The sequence below is a fragment of the Tiliqua scincoides genome, chromosome 2 (assembly GCF_035046505.1).
Source record: "Tiliqua scincoides isolate rTilSci1 chromosome 2, rTilSci1.hap2, whole genome shotgun sequence".
NCBI classification, from domain to species: Eukaryota; Metazoa; Chordata; class Lepidosauria; order Squamata; family Scincidae; genus Tiliqua; species Tiliqua scincoides.
Window position 1 is genome coordinate 155,468,918 of NC_089822.1, and position 20,165 is coordinate 155,489,082.

At 44.2% G+C, this 20,165-nt stretch overlaps 1 protein-coding gene across 1 annotated transcript in view; it reads left to right on the top strand.

Annotated features, from left to right (window-relative positions):
* Positions 1 to 20,165, top strand: part of LOC136638845 (polycystin-1-like) — a 75,721-nt gene that overhangs the window by 3,053 nt on the left and 52,503 nt on the right. The window contains 7 exon segments of the mRNA XM_066612874.1: positions 9,455 to 9,639; positions 10,827 to 10,974; positions 11,572 to 11,846; positions 12,778 to 13,536; positions 14,556 to 14,687; positions 15,473 to 15,648; positions 19,956 to 20,086. Of these exon segments, the coding sequence (XP_066468971.1) occupies positions 9,455 to 9,639; positions 10,827 to 10,974; positions 11,572 to 11,846; positions 12,778 to 13,536; positions 14,556 to 14,687; positions 15,473 to 15,648; positions 19,956 to 20,086 (1,806 nt within the window).

A 20,165-nucleotide genomic window follows, 5' to 3' on the forward strand; every position in this document is an offset into this window, starting at 1 on the left:
GCTAATTTTCTGTTTGCGGGGAGCTTTTTTCATGCAAAGAAAGAGGGCTGCCCCCAGCTTTGGGGTACCCCAAGTTTGCTCTTTACTCTCATGTGTATGCCGCTCCCCACCCATTGATCTCATTTTTTTAGCTCTCCAGTAGAGCAGTGCTTCCCAAACATTTTAGCAGCAGAACACACTTTTTAAAATGACAATCTATTGTGACCCACCAAACAAAAGAGATCTTTAAATAAATATTTTATTTATTAATAATTAACAAATTATTAATTAATAAAAATTGGGATCCTGTGCTTCTGATGCTGCTAGATACTTTACATCTTGTTTGTGTATAGAGACATTTGCTAGACCCTCACTAGAAATGGAGTTCAAGGACTGTTCCCTCAAACTTTTATAATCATTCCAGGGTACCTAGAAGACTGAACTGGAGAGCAAGATGTGCAGTTAGGGACTTCCAGGCTAAACAAAAGGCTGAAACTTGGATCACATGTGATCTTTGGCACAGAAAATCAGAAAATGTGACATTTTAATTTGAGGGTATGAAGTTACCTCATATCAGCTGTTTTCTTCTACAAACTGGGCAAGGGTGCTTGCAAGGTTTTTTTTAATGTTTATGTTCCAAAAACTTTTTGCAAGCCATCAAAAATTGGCTCGTAACCCACTGGTGGATCCTGAGCCACAGTTTGGGAAACACTGCAGTAGAAAGCATCTTTTTTTAAACCTGTTCCTCTTTGTTAGGAAAAAGGGCAACAGACGTGGAAGGCCAAGCTCTGTAGAAATTGGAACAGAGCAGCATTTGGTCAGTCTGAAAGACTCAGACAAAACTTTTCTTGTGACACCTGCATGCCAGTACCTAAGATTGGAGGAGCCCCCTTGAAGTTTTGTATAGCTGGGTTTTGTAAGGATTTATGGGGGTCACTAACAGATCAAAATTTGTTTAAGATTGTCATGGCAATGAATTTTTCTAGCTGCCTGCAGAATAGCCCCCAGCTGTTGCCAGGATAGCTGGGAGCATTAGGTAGGCTGCTCCTCTGTTGTATAGCAACAATCCTCAACACAGGGTTGTAACTTCATTTATTTGACTTTTGAGGGGAAAAAAAACATGCATTCTTGAGGGTTGTGAGGGTGTTGTCAGGCTCACTGTTGCCAGCTTTCTGCTGCATATGTTCCTAAGGCTTGATTCCTAATAGCCTGAGGTCTCCTTCCTCCCTAAGATAATCTAGCTGTATCATTTGTTCCCCTCATTTTGTGTGTAATGTAGTCTGTTCACCCATGTTCACATTTCTGATATTGTTTAGTGAATTTGGATCTCAAGTGCTGAAAGAGGAATAAAAAAGGATATTGACTTTTGCTTGGAACATGCATTATATTTTAACCCGGGGTGTCAAACATAAGGCCCCGGGAGCTGGATGCAGCCCGCAGAAGCTTTTTACCCGGCCCTCAGGCTCTCAACTGCTGAGCAGTGCAGCAGGCATCATGAATGCTATTCGACCCTAGTATGAAACAAGTTTGACACCCCTGTTTTTAACCCATTTTTGCCTGGCTCACAGATGTCCACATTTGGTTCCTGTTGAGTATGCAACATTGGGCAGAAATGGCTTTTAAATGTGATTCCTGGATCATATCACCCCAATGTTCCATATTTTGCTGTGCGTGGTAGTCCTCTGCATCATCACCTCAACATGGTGAAGATAGTAATAACTTAGGGCCCAATCCTATCCAACTTTTCAGCACCAGTGCAACTGCAATGCAGCCCCAAGGTAGGGGAACAAATGTTCCCCTACCTTGAGGAGGCCTCTGCGACTACCTCCCCACCAAAGGATGCAGTGCACGCCCCACTGGCACTGGAAAATTGGATAGAATTGGCCCTTAGACTTCTAAAGGACTTTGTACCATTTGTTGTGCTGCAGAGAGATTTCAGAAATGAGAAGCAGTGATGCAGGGGCAAATGTTAAAGTGCAGGAACTCATCGTGACACATACACACCCCCATAGTCCTGCACTCATAACCACAACCCATTGAAACTATAAAAACTAAAACCAAGTAAATTCAAATTTCTTCATTAGAGCATTTTCTTCTGCTACTTATTTCTGATTTGAAACTTATGGTACTTCATTTAAATATTTAACTTGTTTCATCTCATGCTCTTGGAGTGGAGTGCAATAGTTTTAAAACAAATATGTAAAAATTAAAATTTCAATTTTCAAAAATTGAAAATTATATTTTTTTATAATTAAAAAATAACCCTGATGATATTTTCAGGGAAAAATCATTAGAGAATTACATTAGAAAAATACATTAGAGAATTACAGCCCAGTCTGGTGCCACTGGGTGCAGAGGAGCCAAAATGGCGACCACTATATCCAGCAGCCCCAACAGGACTTCCAGGCCTCCTCGCGGAAGGGGACTTTTGTCCCCTTCACCTGAGTAAGAGCACAGGGACCACAATGACAGCCCAATCCTATCCACACGCTCCTGGGAGTAAGCCCCCTTGACTGTAATGGGATTTACTTCTGAGTAGACATGCATAGGATTGGGCTGTGAGTCTCCTTCAATCTGTGCCGGCTATTTTGCCGGTGCAGACTGGAGGAGCTCCATGTCGGGCTTTACATACCAACACGGAGCATAGGATCCAGTGGAGCAGAGCTTCACCAGTCCCACCCTCCTCCTGCCCTGGTTCCTCCCCCTGCCCTGCCCACCCCCTGCCCCAGAACGCCTCCCCTCTCGTCCATAAACCCCGCACTGCAGCTCAGTGGTGCACCTTACTGTGGGCACTCCTCCAGTATCAGCCTCCCAGTGCTGGGCCCAGCATGGTACTCTCTGCTTTCCCAGTGCCATATGCTGGAGCTCAGTGCTGGCACTAGGATAATATTGAACCCTTAGTCTCCACACATTTACTCAGTCCTACTGTGTTCAGTAGGGCTTACCCCCAGGTAAATCCATATAGGCTTGTAGCCTTAATGAAACATAAGTTACCTAATGTCTCTCTGGTAGCCCTTGGATAAGATGATGGCCTAGAGCAGTGGTGTCAAACAAGGCTCATAGGCCTGATTTGACTTGTGGATGCTCTTTATTTAGCCCACATGATAACTGGACCCTCCCAGGACCATCCTTTCAGTCTGCTTCTGAGACTACGGGAGGAAGAGACAGAAGGAGGCTCAGAAGACAAGGAACACTTTAGGGGAAGAGGCAGACCAAGAGTGGTGAGGGAGGGATAAGCTGCTGAAGCGCTGGGAGAGCCCAGTTATTGCACAGGCCACCCTTTCAGCATCTCTGCTTCTGCCTAGATATGACTTTACAGAGCACCTCTCAGCTGCTGAGCTGAATAGTGATGTCTTGGCAGAAGTGGCACTGCTGAAAGCATGGCCCACATAATAATTGGGCTCTCCTATCTCTTGAAAATATGACCAAGATTTGTATATTTCCTCTTCTGCCATTTGAGTTCCTTCTTGAGAACAAAGTGCTTATTTCTGGCCACCATCTGCTAAATAACATCACTTTCATTTGTTCAATGGGATCTGCAGGAACCTGAAATGTTTCAGGAAGAAGCAAAGACATGTTCGCAATAAAACGGTTCTTTTATTAAGTGGGGAACAAATAAGCAGCCAACACAAACCCTTTCTTTTGCTGCTAGACCTGGCCTGTGTTCAATGAGCCTAAATCTTGAATAAAACTTGGGTTGGCCTTCCTCTAGATTCTGGCATGTTACAGCTACTTACAAAACATGGAATGGATCTCTCAACATCACAGGATGTCATGACTCACAACTAACTTTAAACTATCTTAACTATGGCTCTGTGTCCAGTGGCCATTAGAGAGATGTAGTAACTGGATGTAAGAAACAGAGCCTTTCTTCTGCGTTGGCATGTAAATTGTGGAATGTCCTCCCTGCAGAGATTCACCAGGTTTTTTAAAATGATATTTAGGTGAACTGTTAAGGCCCAGCTGATTCATCCAATCTTTGAGTTTTATGGTTGCTTCATTGGAATCTTTGTGCTGCTTTCAAGTTTGTTATGTTAGTTTTGTCCGTGTATTTAACTGTGAAATTTTGTTGCTGTTTTTAGATGCCTGTGTTTTACAATGCACTTTAAATTGGATTGTTAACCATTTGAATAGAATTTCTGTTCATAGTATAAATAACCTGAAATAAATAAGTATTCCTGACAAATTCAAGAGAGACAGAAATGAGATCCCATTATAAAAAGCATGTGAAACTGCTCTTGATTTTGTATGCTCCTTTTCCATTTTTCCAGACACTTGTCCCCCAGGTGGACAAATCAGTTGGCAGAATTTGAATTGTTACTGGCTTGGTGAAACCAAGGAGACATGGCAGGATAGCAGAAAGCTCTGCCAGAAGGTGCCAGGAGGAGATCTTGTAGTGGTGAGATCCTCAGAGGTACAAAACTACCTGCAGAAATCTTTCTCTAGGTAAGTGACTCCTTGCCATGTGCCTTTAATTTAAAAGCATTGCAACTTCATACGTAAGGGATGTCTTGTACAGTGGGCCTTCCTTATCCACGGGTTCAGCACCTGTGGATTTAACTCAGCACAGGTGCTGACCTATGCTGGAAGGCCTCACATGACCTCCCGGATGTGACCAGAAGAGCCTTCAGTCACATCCAGGAGTTGTTCTGAGGTGCAAAGAGGCCTACCCAGGCCTCAGAAAGCCTCCCAGAGGCATCCAGAAGGCACTTCTGGACTTTTGCCAAACTGGAAGTGCTTTTCAGAAGGCTCTGGCAGGCATTTTGAAGCTGAGGGTGGCAGTCGCCTTTCCACAGATTCAGTTATCCACGGAAGTTGGAATTTGTGGTGAATATGGGAATATTCTCCATAGATACCAAGGGCCCTATTTATTTTTGTTTTAATGATGTTATGCAGGATCAAAAGAGGCCACTGACACCAAGCCAAGTTTAAGGCCTTTATTAGGAGGAATGGAACCTGAACCAAACAATGGAAAGACCTTGTTTCAAATTACCCCCAAATGAGACAGGACCTGTGGCAGGCAGGCACGAGGCAGCAGGACTTGAAGCAGGCCAAAGGCTGGAGGCTTGACAGATGTTCCCCTCTGGTTCTCAGCTCCAGCAAGAGGCTCTCTCAGGGCTCCTTCCAGCTGCTCTGTCTGTCCTCAGCTCTCCCTCAGAGCTCAGGTTTCAGCTCCTCAAAGGTTCTCTTCCTGGAAGTCTCCGAAGCTTGCTTCCAGTTCCTTCTCTGTAGACGCTCCCCAAAGCTCCTCACAGCAGCTCTTCCCTGGTGGTCTCTTGTCCTGCAGCTCAATCTTGAAGCTCCTCTCAGCAGCTCTTCCCTGATGGTCTCTGAGCTCTCTGTGCTGGTGCAGCCCCTTTTATAGCCTCTGTGGCTCTGCACACGGCAGCCCTCTACCTTTCCTCTTGTGGTACTGCAGCCTTTTCTCCTGCCTCAGCCCCTCCCAACTCTTAAGAGCTTGTTACAAGGTACTCAGCAAGTGAGCCTATTGGCTCAGACAAAACTTCTTACTATTGGCTCAGACAAAGTCAGACAGACTGTCTATGGGCTCATGAAAGGCACAGCTACGATCCTACCAGGCCAAGTTACAGCAGTCAACTGAGCCCAAGTTCTGCACATATCAATGATATGTCTACCCCTATCCCAAGGGATTGAGATTGGTTGCAGTATAATATAGAGATGGAGCCCTGTAATGTAAAATTATAAAATGAGGTATTTTATAATGCATCATTTATAGAGGACTGGAGTGTGAAGCAGAACACACTGTTTTCCTGTTCTTCAAAAACCAGGTTTTATTTGGTGTCAGCAAACTCCAATGTAGAACCTCTGAGGGGAGGGCATTCTGCAAAGTCTGCACGCCTACTGAGCAGGCCGTACTCTTAGTGAATGTCCATGGCACTCAGGCAACAGCAGCATTAGAGCAGGGCCTCAGATGTCAGATCCTTGGCTAACATGGGTTTCTGGAAAACATTTACCTGTTGAGGTTAGTCGGACTATGGGGATCTCCTTAGCATCTAGGCATTTGTCAGTTCCTCTGTACATGGGAAGACTGACAACAAGTAATTCCTTTTATTTGAAGCTAGTGCATGCCCCTGCATGCTAATCAAGCTGTGACTTGATTAACAAGGAGCTTTGCTTCAGCTGTCTTCAAACAGCTACAAAAAGAATTATGGAAATCTTACAGCCTTGTGCACTCTTGCCAACCACTGTTTGTTTGTTTAAAAATATTTTTATCCTGCCTTATCCAAGGTGGCTAACACAATAGATTCAAATAGTCAAAAATATTATATCAAATAAGACACAGTTTAACCTAATCTCAGCAAAACCATGACTGAACACCTTCTTTGTTCTCCAGATGTTGGTCCAGTTCAAAATACAGTGCAGGTTGAGTCTCATTATTCATGAGGGTTCAGTTCCCAGCACTCATGTGGATGGCAAAAACCACACAAAAGTAAATCAATTTGAAAAACAAAGTCCCTTTGCTTTGATGTTATTTAAAAACAGCCTTGCTGACCTTTTGAAATGCACACAGAGGCAATCAGTCTCTCTCCAGGTGCTTTAGGTTCATTAGGAGGCAGCAATCCCTCCCTTCACTAGGAACCCCAGCAAGGGGGAAAGAATGGGTGATAATCACTGCCATTTAGCCTTCTTTCACGTGCTCAGGGGGAAGGGAATGGTAGCGTTTGCCTTGTGCCTGAAGAATGATTGAGGGATTGTCAGCCTGCAGCCCTTTCTCGAATTCATGAGGCTATTGTTAAAGGACTGTTTTAAAGTCCACTTAATAATAATAATAATAATAATACAGGTATTTATATACTGCCTTTCTAGGTCGTCAGATTTATCCTCAGACTTTATTCAAGGTGGTTTATATAGGCAGGCTATTTAAATCCCCGTAGGGATTTTTACAATTGAAAGAAGGTTCTATCTTTCAAGAACCCATATAGGCTGATGGATTCTGAGCAGTCTGTGAGAGATCAGATCTTGGGCTGGTGGTGGACAGGTCAATGTAAGTGTCAACTCAATGTGCGGCGGCAATAAAGAAGGCCAATTCTATGCTTGGGATCATTAGAAAAGGTATTGAGAACAAAATGGCTAATATTATAATGCCGTTGTACAAATCTATAGTAAGGCCACACCTAGAGTATTGTGTCCAGTTCTGGTCGCCACATCTCAAAAAAGACATAGTGGAAATGGAAAAGGTGCAAAAGAGAGCGACTAAGATAATTACGGAGCTGGGCCACCTTCCTTATGAGGAAAGGCTACAGCGTTTGAGCCTCGTCAGCCTAGAAAAGAGGCGCCTCGGGGGGACATGATTGAGACATACAAAATTATGCAGGGGATGGACAGAGTGGATAGAGAGATGCTCTTTACACTCTCACATAACACCAGAACCAGGGGACATCCGCTAAAATTGAGTGTTGGGAGAGTTAGGACAGACAAAAGAAAATATTTCTTTACTCAGCGTGTGGTTGATCTGTGGAACTCCTTGCCACAGGATGTGGTGATGGCGTCTGGCCTGTATGCCTTTAAAAGGGGATAGGACAAGTTTCTGGAGGAAAAATCCTTTACAGGTTACAAGCCATGATGTGCATGTACAACCTCCTGATTTTAGAAAAGGGCTATGTCAGAATGCCAGATGCAAGGGAGAGTGCCAGAATGAGGTCTCTTGTTATCTGGTGTGCTCCCTGGGGCATTTGGTGGGCCGCTGTGAGATACAGGAAGCTGGACTAGATGGGCCTATGGCCTGATCCAGTGGGGCTGTTCTTATGTTCTTAAGAACCACAACATTTCAGATGTTTCTTTCTGATCTGGTTTCACATTCTGGCCTCCATTCTCCCACGTTCAGAGCAGATGGAATAACTCGGCTCAGCTTGACAGCTGCTTTAAGGTCGAACAGTGCCAGTGGCCTCGAACTGGCGACCTGCGGATGTTATCTTCAAGCAAACAGAGGCTCTACCCTCTAGACCAGATCTCCTGCCTGTGGAGGCTACTTCTCATCAAGCTGAGATAGAAAAATCTGTGGATAAATAAGTTATACCTGTAATCACTTTTATGACTGTCTTTCTACAACAGTAAAAAGCAGTTTTTTAAACTGTGATTTTAAAGGGGCGCATTTTTTTTGCCTTCTCCAGGGATCAGCACATTCCTTCTCATTTGCAGGTGCCATTCGTGTTGAATCAAATCCACGTACAAAAAATTATGTATAACAAGATTGCACCTGTATTACTATATTTTGTTTCTCCATCTTCTTCTCAGTGCTGTCATGGTTTGGATTGGACTGACCAACTTTAGCTCCTCTGGATCATTACACTGGGTAGATGGGAGCCTGGTAGGTTCATTCCAGAACTGGATGTCTTCTAGCAGACCGGAGAGAGAGAAAGAAATCTGTGTACAGATGCTTCTCCTGCATCCAAAGGGACACTGGAAATACAGTCCATGCTCTGGGAAATCATCATTCATCTGTGAAAAGAGAGCTGGAGGTACTACGAGTAAGATCTAGTTATTTGTTTGCCTATTCCTGAAAGGAAAGGATGAGCCTAGATATTCACAGGATTGCCATTTCATAATATTAGAAGAGTTAAAAATGAAGGGATTAATTAGGAAGCTGAAAAGCAGAATCAGAACAGTCAAATCTCTTCAGGAAACCTGGAAGTTACATAAAACCACTATAATAGCGGCTGAGATAAAATGTATAGAGCAGCCAAAAGAGGGTGCAGTCTGATCAGAAAGACGCTAGAGTGATGAACTAGCAGTATTATGGAAGCTATAAAAGGAGTGAAGTCTTTTTAAAAGTGTAATCTTGCCCTAATCAGGAAAAAATAAAGCACATATACTTTAAAAAGCAAATGTAAACTGGCAAAAAGCAATGAAAGAAGGAATTTGAGGAGCTGATTGCTAAAGATACAAGCAAATAATGGAAGAAGCCTTTAAATATCATGCATCAATAATTAAAAACCAGAAAGAGACCTGGGAAGATCATGAGCTAACAAAGATGTAAAAGAGAAGTCAGCGGAAAATGCTGATTGTGCAAAGGGCAATGCAACAAGAGGCTAGCCATGTCTACTTATTGCACAAATCCTAGGCATGTCAGCTCAAAAGTAAGTCCCATTGAGTTCAGTGGTACTTACTTCCAGGTAAGTGTGTATGGAATTGCAACCTTAGGCTCAAATCCTAACCAACTTTCCCACACTGACATAACTGTGCCAGTGGGGCATGTGCTGCATCCTGCAGTTTGGTGGCAGTCATGGAGGCCTTCTCACGGTAAGGTCTCAATGTTTGTTCCTTTACCTCAGAGCTGCATTGCCCTTGCCTTGGTGCTGGAAAGTGGGTTAGGATTGCTCCCATAATCTGAGATCCACACTATCCCTTTCCCTTCTGGTTTAAAATTGGCCCAAATCACGTTACTTTCCATTGCTTTGCATGTACACTGGCATGTCTTCTTCCTTTTTCTGACATTCTTTGACCTGCCTTACAGCAAGTTTTCATCTTGCAAAAACAGGAGAAGTGTTTGAAGGACTTTCCATGTGTTCTTTGTCCACAGCCCTGCTTCCCAGTACAAACTTCTATCTGACAGGAATACCAGTGTTTAGTGGTGTCCATGACATGAAGAATATCAGTACCGGAAAGGTCATTCCTTCCTTGGGAGCCAATAGTGTTGAGGTAATGCTTTAGATGAGAGTTGGTTCTTGGGCCATTTTACTTGTGTACTAGAGACAGTCCACTAATTCACAACACCCATTACTGAGATACCTTTAGGAACAGGTTAACATTTGGCTGGGGCACAACAAAATCAAGAAAAGGCAGAGACTTCCTGTGTGCCTTGTCACTGTAATTTGCCTCTCACATCTAGCACTTTAGAACACTGTCAACAACCCTTTTCCTGTAGTAATACAGGCTAAATCACAGGATTTTTTTATTTTATTTTTTACACAGAAGGAAACTGGAGCTTTTGCTATTACAGGAAGTGCTTGTTAAGTGGGGAAGATTGGGCCTTTTAAATTCTATTCTCCAGGTCAGCATTTTCACAGGCCTACAAAATTGAGGGTCAGAAAAGTTTTTCCCAACTTTATGGTGGTTTGATATGAACTTGGGGTGCTGATTCCAAAAATGGCATCCGTTTTACCCTATCACCTCTAGTTTTGGAGATATAGTATAGCCTCATTAGCGAATGGTTCAAGCAGCTTCCTCATGAGGAAGACTACACCATGGCTTCCTCATGAGGAAGCTGCTTGAACCATTCACTAAAGAGGTGATACCGTGTCTCCAAAACTAGATGTGATAGGGCAAAATGGATGCCATTGTTGGAATCAGCACCCCAAATATACCCAGGAAATGGTGTAATGTTTAAGGAAGCAAAATGTGTGTTGGCCTGTGTTTTCAATCTTTTTAATCTCACAGCACACTGACAAAGTGCTAAAATTGCCAGGGCACACCATCAGTTTTTATGACAATTGACAAAGGCACACTGCTCTGCAGGAGAGGGGCTCACATTCCCTAATGGCCCTACTAATAAATAACCTTCCCACAAACTCCTGCGGCACACCTGCAGATCATTCTCAGCACACTAATGTGCAGCACTGATTGAAAATCACTGCTCTAGATATAATAGTGCTGGAACATACTTTCACTCCACTGTTCAAATCTGGTGATCTTGAAATTTGGAAAGAAAGCAAGGAGATGGCAAAAAGAGAAAAAAACGTCACAATCAGTGACATGTAATTAGACAATAGCATTAGACAATACATTATGCCTGAATATATTTTTAAGAGCTGGTGTTGTCCAGTGTCTTCTTGGTCCCTCGTGTATTCTCTTATGACTGTTTTCCGGGACTTGTTTTTGTTTTGAAGCTCATGCTCTTTCCTGGCCTCTGGTTCAGCCACAATGGCACAGTCACCTCTATAGACTTTGGTGTGCAAGCAATAAAGAAGCCAGTTCAAGCCCGTTTCCAGATATTCCACCCCAACTGCAGTCCCAACCAACATTTGATTCCGCCTGGTAAGAAAGAATAACTCCTCCTACTCTCCTTCCGGTACATTTTTTATCCACCAAAATGTGCAGCTTAACTTTTCCTTCATGGTGCATTGGCTCTGTTTGGTGATGTCATATCACCAGTTAATTCAGATACGAGAACAGTCATGAGCCCATTCCAAACTTTTTGGCAGGAGGGCCACATCATCTCTCTAACACAGTGTTGTGGGCTGGGGAAAAAAGAATTCACATTTCAAATTTGAATAAATTTACATAAACAAATATATTAGAGATGTAACTTACATGACTGAATGAAGCTCTTGCAATAGCTCAAGGCCTTGCACAAAGCAAGGCTGGCCTTTCCTTTGCTGCCAATGCTGCATCACAGATGTGTAAAGCAAGCAGTGGAGGGAGTCCTTGGCCTGCAGCTCATACGAGAGGTCAAACAGTCGCCCTCACACTGAGAACAGCTGTGTCGGGCCAGCATGGGCTCCAGCTAGTCTCTGGAATGCCAGAGGCTCATTGGAAACTGGGGGCTCCCTACAGGCCGGATTGTGGGTCCCTGAGGCCCCTGGGTCAGAGTTTGGGCATCCCTGGCATATCACATGTGTTTTTATTTCCCAGGATGTACATTGCTTCATACACCTTTTGCCTGCTGTCACTCTGCGCCACTCTGCAGCACCAGGGGTGAATGCCCAAATGGGCAGCAGTGGTGCCCTTTGAAGGATCGCTGTCTGAACGTATCCAGTCCATGCAGTTCATATGCCTTTGAGGACACAAATGCCCATATCCAGTGGTTCCCACATCCTCCACGATACAAAGGGGTTCCACCATTGTATTCCCTAGAGGCTGATCTTCCCTTATTGCTCACTCCCAGCCATGAAAACAGCAACATCCATGTAAGTGTGTCCAGTAGAGCATGCAAGATTTTTAAATGTCTTGGAATAGCCATTCATTTTCATTGTTTAAGCCCCCATTTGTTTTGCCATTCATTAAGTCAATTTACAATTGTTCAACCACAATTCCTTCTGTTTTCATTTTGTTATTCATTTTCATGATGGGAAGAGGGAAATTATAATAATCATATTAATAATTAGACAAGGTGGCATACTTTTTTCTTTTCTTTAAACTGTTATTGAAGGGTAAAAGTTGAGCTCCTCCAAGCAATTGCCTCCTGGTGGCCACCATGTTTTTCCCTCCATAATATTCTGGAGTTGGTCCAGGGCATTGTGGGGAAAAATATGGCATCCCCACTCAATCTGAAGACTCCCTGACTGTGTTACTGACAGCAGTGAAGATGTCTTTCTTTTCTGAGGCCACTATACCAGTCACATCCTACCCAACAGAACATCTCTCTTTAAAAGACAACCTTGAGATCCACTGGAATCCTCTGTTAGAAATACTGCCTGTATGCCAAATGAGAGCTTCATGGGCACATGAGTAGGATTTTACTGTGGGAGCAATCAGATGATGGGATGCCCTCTCCTTGGAAGTCCGTTTTAGTCTCACCCTTGCTATTCTATTCTTCAAAACACTTTGTTTCGTTGGTTTTACTAACCAGAGGTAAAGAGAAAGTAGAACATGCCTCTATTTTTAGTTAAGTGTGTAGTGCTCTTGCTTTGGGAGCTACATGTATTGCTGTATCATTCCACTTCTTATATGTTGTCTTACACCATATCAGCAAGGAGAGTTGCACGAAGGCCTTAGCCTGTGTGTGTGTGTGTGTGTGTGTGTGTGTGTGTGTGTGTGTGTGTGTGTGAGAGAGAGAGAGAGAGAGAGAAGGCTGTCTCGAAATGTTCCTGATGAGACACAGTTTTCTGTACTTTTTAGGTTCTTCTCCCAAAGGAAGAGATCTTTGTCCATCCAGATGACATCATAGGGATCCAGCATAATGCTGGCACAGGATCACTTGTGCGATGCTTGCCACATTTGGATTCCCCTTGGCGGCAGAGTTACATCAGCCTCATAAAGGATCATTGGTGGGAAGGAGGTGTTGCTGGCCTCTCCAACTCCACCTGGGTGGACAGTATCCTTTGTGATATCCGAGTGACTTTTGCACGTGAGACAAAGAGTTTGGTGACCCCACCATTGGGCCAAAAGTTGGAACCTGGCTTTTACAAGTACATGGCAACAGTGAGGAATGCTGTCAGCAGCACACAGGCAAGCTGCATGGTACAGGTGCAGTCAAAAGTCAGTGATTTGCAGCTCATCTATCCCGAGCCACTCAGTGGAAAACTCAACATAGTCACAAAGCAGGAGGTTTTGCTTGTGGTCAGGATTGGCTCTGGTTGTAAAGCTGTGGCTCACTGGATGACACCAGTGAACAGGACTGGGTTGCTGTTTGTAGACACTTGCCCAGCAGGTATTATGACACAAGTCCCTGCCTGTTTCCGAGACACCACAGATGTCTGGTTCTCCTCAGTGCAGCTCATAACGGATGAGCCAAGAGATGAGGAGATTTTGGACATCGTTGCCTCCAATGAAGTCAGCACTCAGAAGCTGTCAGTGAAGATCCAATTCTATGACACCATCGAGGGACTCCAAGTGGTGCCCCCTGGACCCTGTCGGATGCTGGTGGATGTATCTCAGGTAGATTATGATGTCCATATAAAATCCAGAGAGAAATACGGAAGCGGCATTAGTTGCTGCACCCTAATGCTACTTTTATTCTTAGTGGTCTCGGGATCATCCCATGCTCCTGCCATAACATGAAGCCAAACAGCTTCCAGCAACTCCTGCAATTTACAGCCATTAAAGAGAATGGCTGTAAATGGAAAATGATTTCTTTTCAATCAAAACTTATAGAACTCTTTGCCTTGCCGTTTGCTTTAGGGCTCAAACAGCTAGACTGGTGATGTGGGGAATTCTGTCTATACCTTAGTATGAACTTGGTAGCCATCATTTGCAGTTTGGTGAGAAGGTTGATACAGCCTGACTAGAATATATTGTAATTTTGTGAAGACTGGGTGCCCAATACTATCCATCTTTCAAGCACCGGTGCAGCTGCAATGCAGCCCTGAGGTAAGAGAACAAATGTTCCCATACCTTGAGGAGTCCTCTGTGACTGCCCCACCACCACAGGATGCAATGCACGCCGCATTGGCATGGCTACACTGGTACTGGAAAATTGGATAGGATTGGGCCCTGAGTTGGGTGGTACAGAGCTAGGAAAAAGTGCAGGCGTAGTCCTGAGGGCAGAGAAGACAAGGAACTGGACAGAGAAACAGAAGTCATGGAAATGGACAAGATTTTATGCAGTGCACAGAGACCCCTGACCCTCAGCAATCATAAACATTGGAATCTTGGTGTAATTGTGTGTGTGTGTTTTAATGAATGTGATGTCCAGGCCACTAAATTTTATGGAAATCTAGTTTCCAGGTTGTATTTTATGCTACATGCAAACAAATCCTAGACTATGGCAACTTTTGCTTATTTTGTTATGTCTATTTCTCAGCTATTAGGAGATGGAAAAATGCTCTTGAGAAGCAATTTGATGCTGTAACTTGTTCAGGCCCACTTCCTGCTTCCTGTTACCTAGTTCAAAGTCCAGCCATGACTGAGCCAACTTCTGAGCCATTCTAACTGTTTGGTACCTTTTCTTTGGTCAGGTGTTTACTGCCAAGATCAGCCAGGGCTCCTCTGTCTCTTACATCTGGGTCATCGATAACATGGATATGTTTGCCTACAATGGTCAGAACTACAGTGTCACATTCAGGAGACCTGCCACATACCAACTAAAGGTATGGTAGGAGGTCTGGTCAGGAGGGTCAACTGGTCAACTAGGGCAGGAGGTCTGGTCTAGAGGGTAGAGCCTCCATTTGCCTGAAGATTAACATCCACAAGGTCGCCAGTTCGAGGCCACCGGCACCGTGCGACCTTGAAGCAGCTGGCAAGCTGCAGCTGAGCTGTTCCATCTCCTCGGAGCGTGGGAGGATGGAGGCCAGAATGTTAAACCAGATCGGAGTGTAACATCTTGAATGTGGTGGTTCTTGAAAGAGAGAACCTTCTTTCAATTTGTAAAAATCCCTGCGTGGATTTAATAAGCCTGCCTGTGTAAACCGCCTTGAATAAAGTCTTGAATAAAGACCAAGAAAGGCGGTATATAAATACTGTATATTATTATTATTATTATATTATTACCAACTAAAGGTAAGAAAAACAACCATGCCAGGAAAAATACAGTAGAACAAGGCACCTGTATTCATCTCAGACAGTATAAGCAATAGTAAGTACTTCTATAGCACTTCACATACATCATATCAGTATTACTTACAACCAACCTGTAGGCCTGTTTTATGTCATCTCTATTACAGAAGTGAGGTCTGAGAAGTTTTCCTAGGATTGCTCAGTAAGTTCATTTTTTTGAAGTAGGAACTTTTCAGCTATTCAGCTCATCTGCAGCTACCTACAGAAGCCAATAGATAACTGTGCTCTTGTGAATGTTGTTGGGAGATACTTCACTAATCTGAGGAATGGAAGGCACCAAAGAGTTATAAAAAAACAGATTTCTCCTCTTTTTCTGTAGGTGACAGCCAAGAACCCTGTGAGCTTCAGATCTTGGGAATTGGTTCTTATAGCTGAGCCCATGAAGCCATTGGCTAACCCTGAATTGCTGGGACTCCCTGGAGTCGTGGCAGTCAATGCTCTGCAGACCCTGGTATTCACGGTGGAAGTAGACACAGCCATGGATTTCACTGTGAGGTGAGAAGCAAGAGAAAGAAGTCTGGATAGATGCTTCCACAGTGATGGCCCGTCACAGAAGTCCCAAGTAACCAGAGACATTTCTGATACAAAGTTTGAATGAGGAGCACTTTAGAACAGCCAGTATTCAAAGTCAGTTGTCTGCCTCCCAGTTGCACATGCTTGATCTCGTCTGATCTCAGAAGTTAAGCAGGGCCAGGCCTGGTTAGTACTTGGATGGGAGACTGCCTGGGAATACCAGGTGCTGTAGGTTTATACCATAGTCTTTCGAGACTGAAGGTTGCCAACCATTCAAAGTCAATTCATAGAACCCTGTAAGCAGTGGTTCTCAAACTGTGGGTCGTGACCCACTTGGTGGGTTGCGACCTGATTTGGGGAGGGTCGCAAAAAATTTGAAAAGATTCCTTTGAATAGATTCTTGCAACAAAGTTTGGGAAAGGAGGATTTAGGGCTAAGAAAAGGATCTTCCTTCCCATAATGAAGGATTCACTTGTTGAAAGTTTTGATGCGCAGCAAAATGTAGAAAAGTACATTTCTTCCTATATAGAAACTAAAGCACTGAGCATGCCCAGGAGAGGGAGGAGGGAGGGAGAGAGATTTCTCATATAGCCTATCCCTGACATGCTTGTTTTCCATTTGAAGGGAGGTAGCCATCCTTATTGCCAGAGCTCAGTCTTGCCTATAGAATGTGTGGTCAATAATGTAACTGTAACTGTTCCCAGGTGTTTTTTGTTTGTTTGTTTGTTTGCAGTGGTGTCACTAGGATTCACGTCACCCGGTGCAGGAGGCCTGCACATCACCCCATGCAGTGGGCAGGGCAACACCCCAGGTGGTAATGTTCTCAAACTTTTAGCACCGGGATCCACTTTTTAGAATGACAATCTGTCCAGGACCCATTGGAAGTGATGTCATGGCCAGAAGTGACATCAAGCAAATTAAAATAAATAATTATAAATAATTAAATTAAAATAAAAGAAATAATTAAACAAGGGGGAGCCAGTCCTGTTCCACTAAGTGAATTTTTTCTGTAGCCTACCTGCAATAACACCACCCCCAAAAAGAATCAGTGAGATTTCCAGCCCTCCCCAGTGCCCAGTTTAAAGTTCTTCTGTTTCAAGCATATCAAGATAAAGGACCACCTGACTTTACAATTGCAAAATAGAAAACTTCCCCTTACCAGTTCAAGCCTCCTTTTTGTCCTTTTTAGTGGGGGAGGGGGGAGGCTGCCTTCTGGAGCATTTGCTGCACTCTAGTTCCATCGGATCGGGATCATTCTGGTGTCCTCATATTCCCCTTTGCCTGGCCTGATCACAAGCCAAGGCACGACTGCCTACTCGCAAGTAAACGCGACCGTGAGGCTGTTTCGCTGTCAATAGGGCTCAATACATTAGCAGCTGGGAGGGAGGGACCTCCTTCTCGGATGTTTTGGGGGGGCTGCATTCATTGGATCAGGACCATTCTGGTGTCATTGGATTCCTCTCAGTCTGCCCTTTCCAACAAACTAAGGCAAATATGCCTACTCATGAGTAAACATGCGATACAACTCAGTTTCACTTTCCATAGTGCTCCATGCATTTTTTTTCCTTCCTGTTTTTTGGCCATAACTTTTGAAGGAAAGGAGCTATTTTGCTCTGGTTTTTTGCATTGCATTCTGCTGGAAAGTCTGCATCCAGCAGTATATGGCATGACGGGATTGCTCCTCAAACCGTGATTTCAGCGCGTCACCCCCAGTGCGTGTCACCCCCCCTTGCGCTTCACCCGGTGTGGCTCGCACCCCCCTAGCAACGTCACTGTTTGTTTGTTTGTTTGTTTGTTTGTTTTTTTGCACATTCAATTGATGTTCAATTGATGTGCACATTAATAAGATGTGATCAAATACATTGTGAAATGTCCATGTTCAGAAAGCCATACTGGGGAAACAGAAACTGTACCACAGGAATTGGCAGAGACAAAGAATCAGTGCACTCCAGGTTCCTGCTGCAAGGCAAGACCATTCACAAAACAGACTCACACAGCTCAAATGATGCAATCAACAACTGAAGAACAACCACAATACATACAGGGAGGCAGCAAAGCCAATAGGTCCAAATGACTCAAGGAAGCAAGATGATCTATCTTCTTCAGAAGAAGGCAAACAAAACAAGCAAATATGGATAACCAAAATAACTAATCCACACTGGAGAAAATTCCTTTCTGATTCCAGACAGGACTATTACTTAGAATCAAATTGTGAGAAAGCCTGTGTAGAATCATAGTCCAACACCATGTGCATGGGCAGAATCTCTTATACCCTACCACCTACCATCCTGGAGACGTTTTCTTAGCTAATAACACCCCTATTGCTTAGATCAGTGTTTCTCAAACTTTTTAGCACTGGGATCCACTTTTAGAATGACAATCTGTCAGGGCCCATCAGAAATGATGTTATTAACCTGGAAGTGATGTCATGGCTGGAAGTGACACCATTAATGTGCAGCGCATTCCTATCTTTCGTTGGAACAGGCAGGCCAAGAGGCCTGCGCTGTATCCAGCACAAGGTAGGGGCCCAAAGTGGCTCAGCCTGAAACTGTTCCCCTTACCCCTGGGTAAACCACCACAGCCCCAGTGGGTCTCCTCAGACTTGCACCATCTCCAGAGGTGGCATAAGTCAGAGAAAAGTGGAGTAGCTTGCTGCCGCTCCGCACTGCTATAGAATGGGGGCTAGGATCCAGCATATCTGCTGGGTCCCAGCGCTGCCTCCCACTCCCCGCTGGCCACCCCCAGGACCGTCCTCTGCCCTCCCTCCCCTAGCCCTGGAACGCCTCCCTCCCGCTTCCTCCCTGTCCGCCCCAGACCCTTGCTTTGGCTGAGCTTGGCCATCACAAGTCTCTCTTTTGAGATTGGTGTGGAGGCTGGATTCAGCTTCTGCAAGCCGGTGTGCGTCCCTGCACCATCCAAGCCAACTCTAGAGGAGATGCAAACATGCTTTATGGCACGTTTGTGACAAGGGCACATTAGGATTGCAACTTTAGGCTTCAAACTTAAGCTGTGATCAGATCAGCCAAAAACCCCATTGTAAAGTGCGCTTGTGCTGTTTTGCATAGCTCAGGATTCAAACATTCCAACTTAGCAGTCAAAGCAGAATGCAGAGTTGGATCCGTCTCCAACCACACAGTCCTCCCCCCTTTCCAACATGCCATCATCCCACCTATTCAGGGCAAAACACCATGTCCCTCTCTCACTTGGAGCCCGCCCTGCCAAGCAGCTCTGTACCCTTTATTTTCAATGGAGGCTGAGCTAGGTGCTACGTGACCCACCTGAAACCCACAGATTGAGAAACACTGGTTTATTTATTTATTTATTGAATTTATATCCTGCCTTTCTATCCAATGAAGGGCACTCAAGGCAGCTCACAATTAAAACCATATTTTAGGTTGTAAGAAGACTCTATTGATTCAGTCTAAAGGTCCATCCAGTCCAGCATTCTGCTTCCTGTAGTCGCCAACTAGATACCTTCAGAAACTCCACAAGCAGGGCATGAAAACAATGGTCTTCTCCTGTCAGCCTCCTCCTCCCACCACCCAACATGGGAAACTTGCTTCTGACTTTGGCAGTTCCATTTAGCTGTTATGACCAATTGTGATGAATAGATGTTTCCTTCATATATTCATGCCTTTTCAAGCTATAAGCTACTGGCTATCTTCACATCTTGTAAGAGTGAATTCCATAAATTAATTGAATTGTGCCACAAACATCATGCCAGAGATACCTTCCAGATGAGGAATAAATTTTGTAAAAGACTTTTAGGTTGCTGAAATAAATTGTGCCACAAGGACTTACAACGTGCAAATCACTGAGATATTGTTTGACTTATAGACCTCTGGCAGCACGCACTGTATCCATCTTGTGAAATAAGGAATTTTTGGCAGAGATCAAAGGTGATGATGGATAGTGTGTCAGGAGGAGGGGAGGTGATGAGCGTGGAAGGAACTCAAGAGGAACTTGATATTGCTGTTCTCGGTCTATATTCAGGCGCAAATTGGTTGATCCTTCTGGTTTATAGGTCCTCTGGGTCCTCCGTATTCTATCTAGATCAAGAGACATTTCCTGCAAACATTCTGATATGCTGCAAATGTATGTATCCACAGGAGCCTGCCTAAACACAACAATCAGTACAGGAAACTCAAATGAATACATTGAAATACATTGAGGAAAACACTGAAAATGTTAATTGTATTTGTGAATGCTGTTGCTTCATTCCAGCATACCTGATGAATTCTTTGTCTTTTCTATGCTCATGCCTGAAGCAAAGCTATTTCTATTTATAGGTGGAACTTTGGTGATAGCAGCCCGGAAGTAGAGAACTCGCTGTTTCCCCCTTATGATGCTCAGCTACCACGTCCAAATCCGCAGACAGTTCAGGTGTCGGTCAGAGTGACCCATGCGTTCATTCAGCCAGGTAGGGAATGGGATTGGGGTCGGAAGATACCTAGGAGCAGCTTCTAATCATGACTGTTTTCCTGTAATGAATGTGGGGG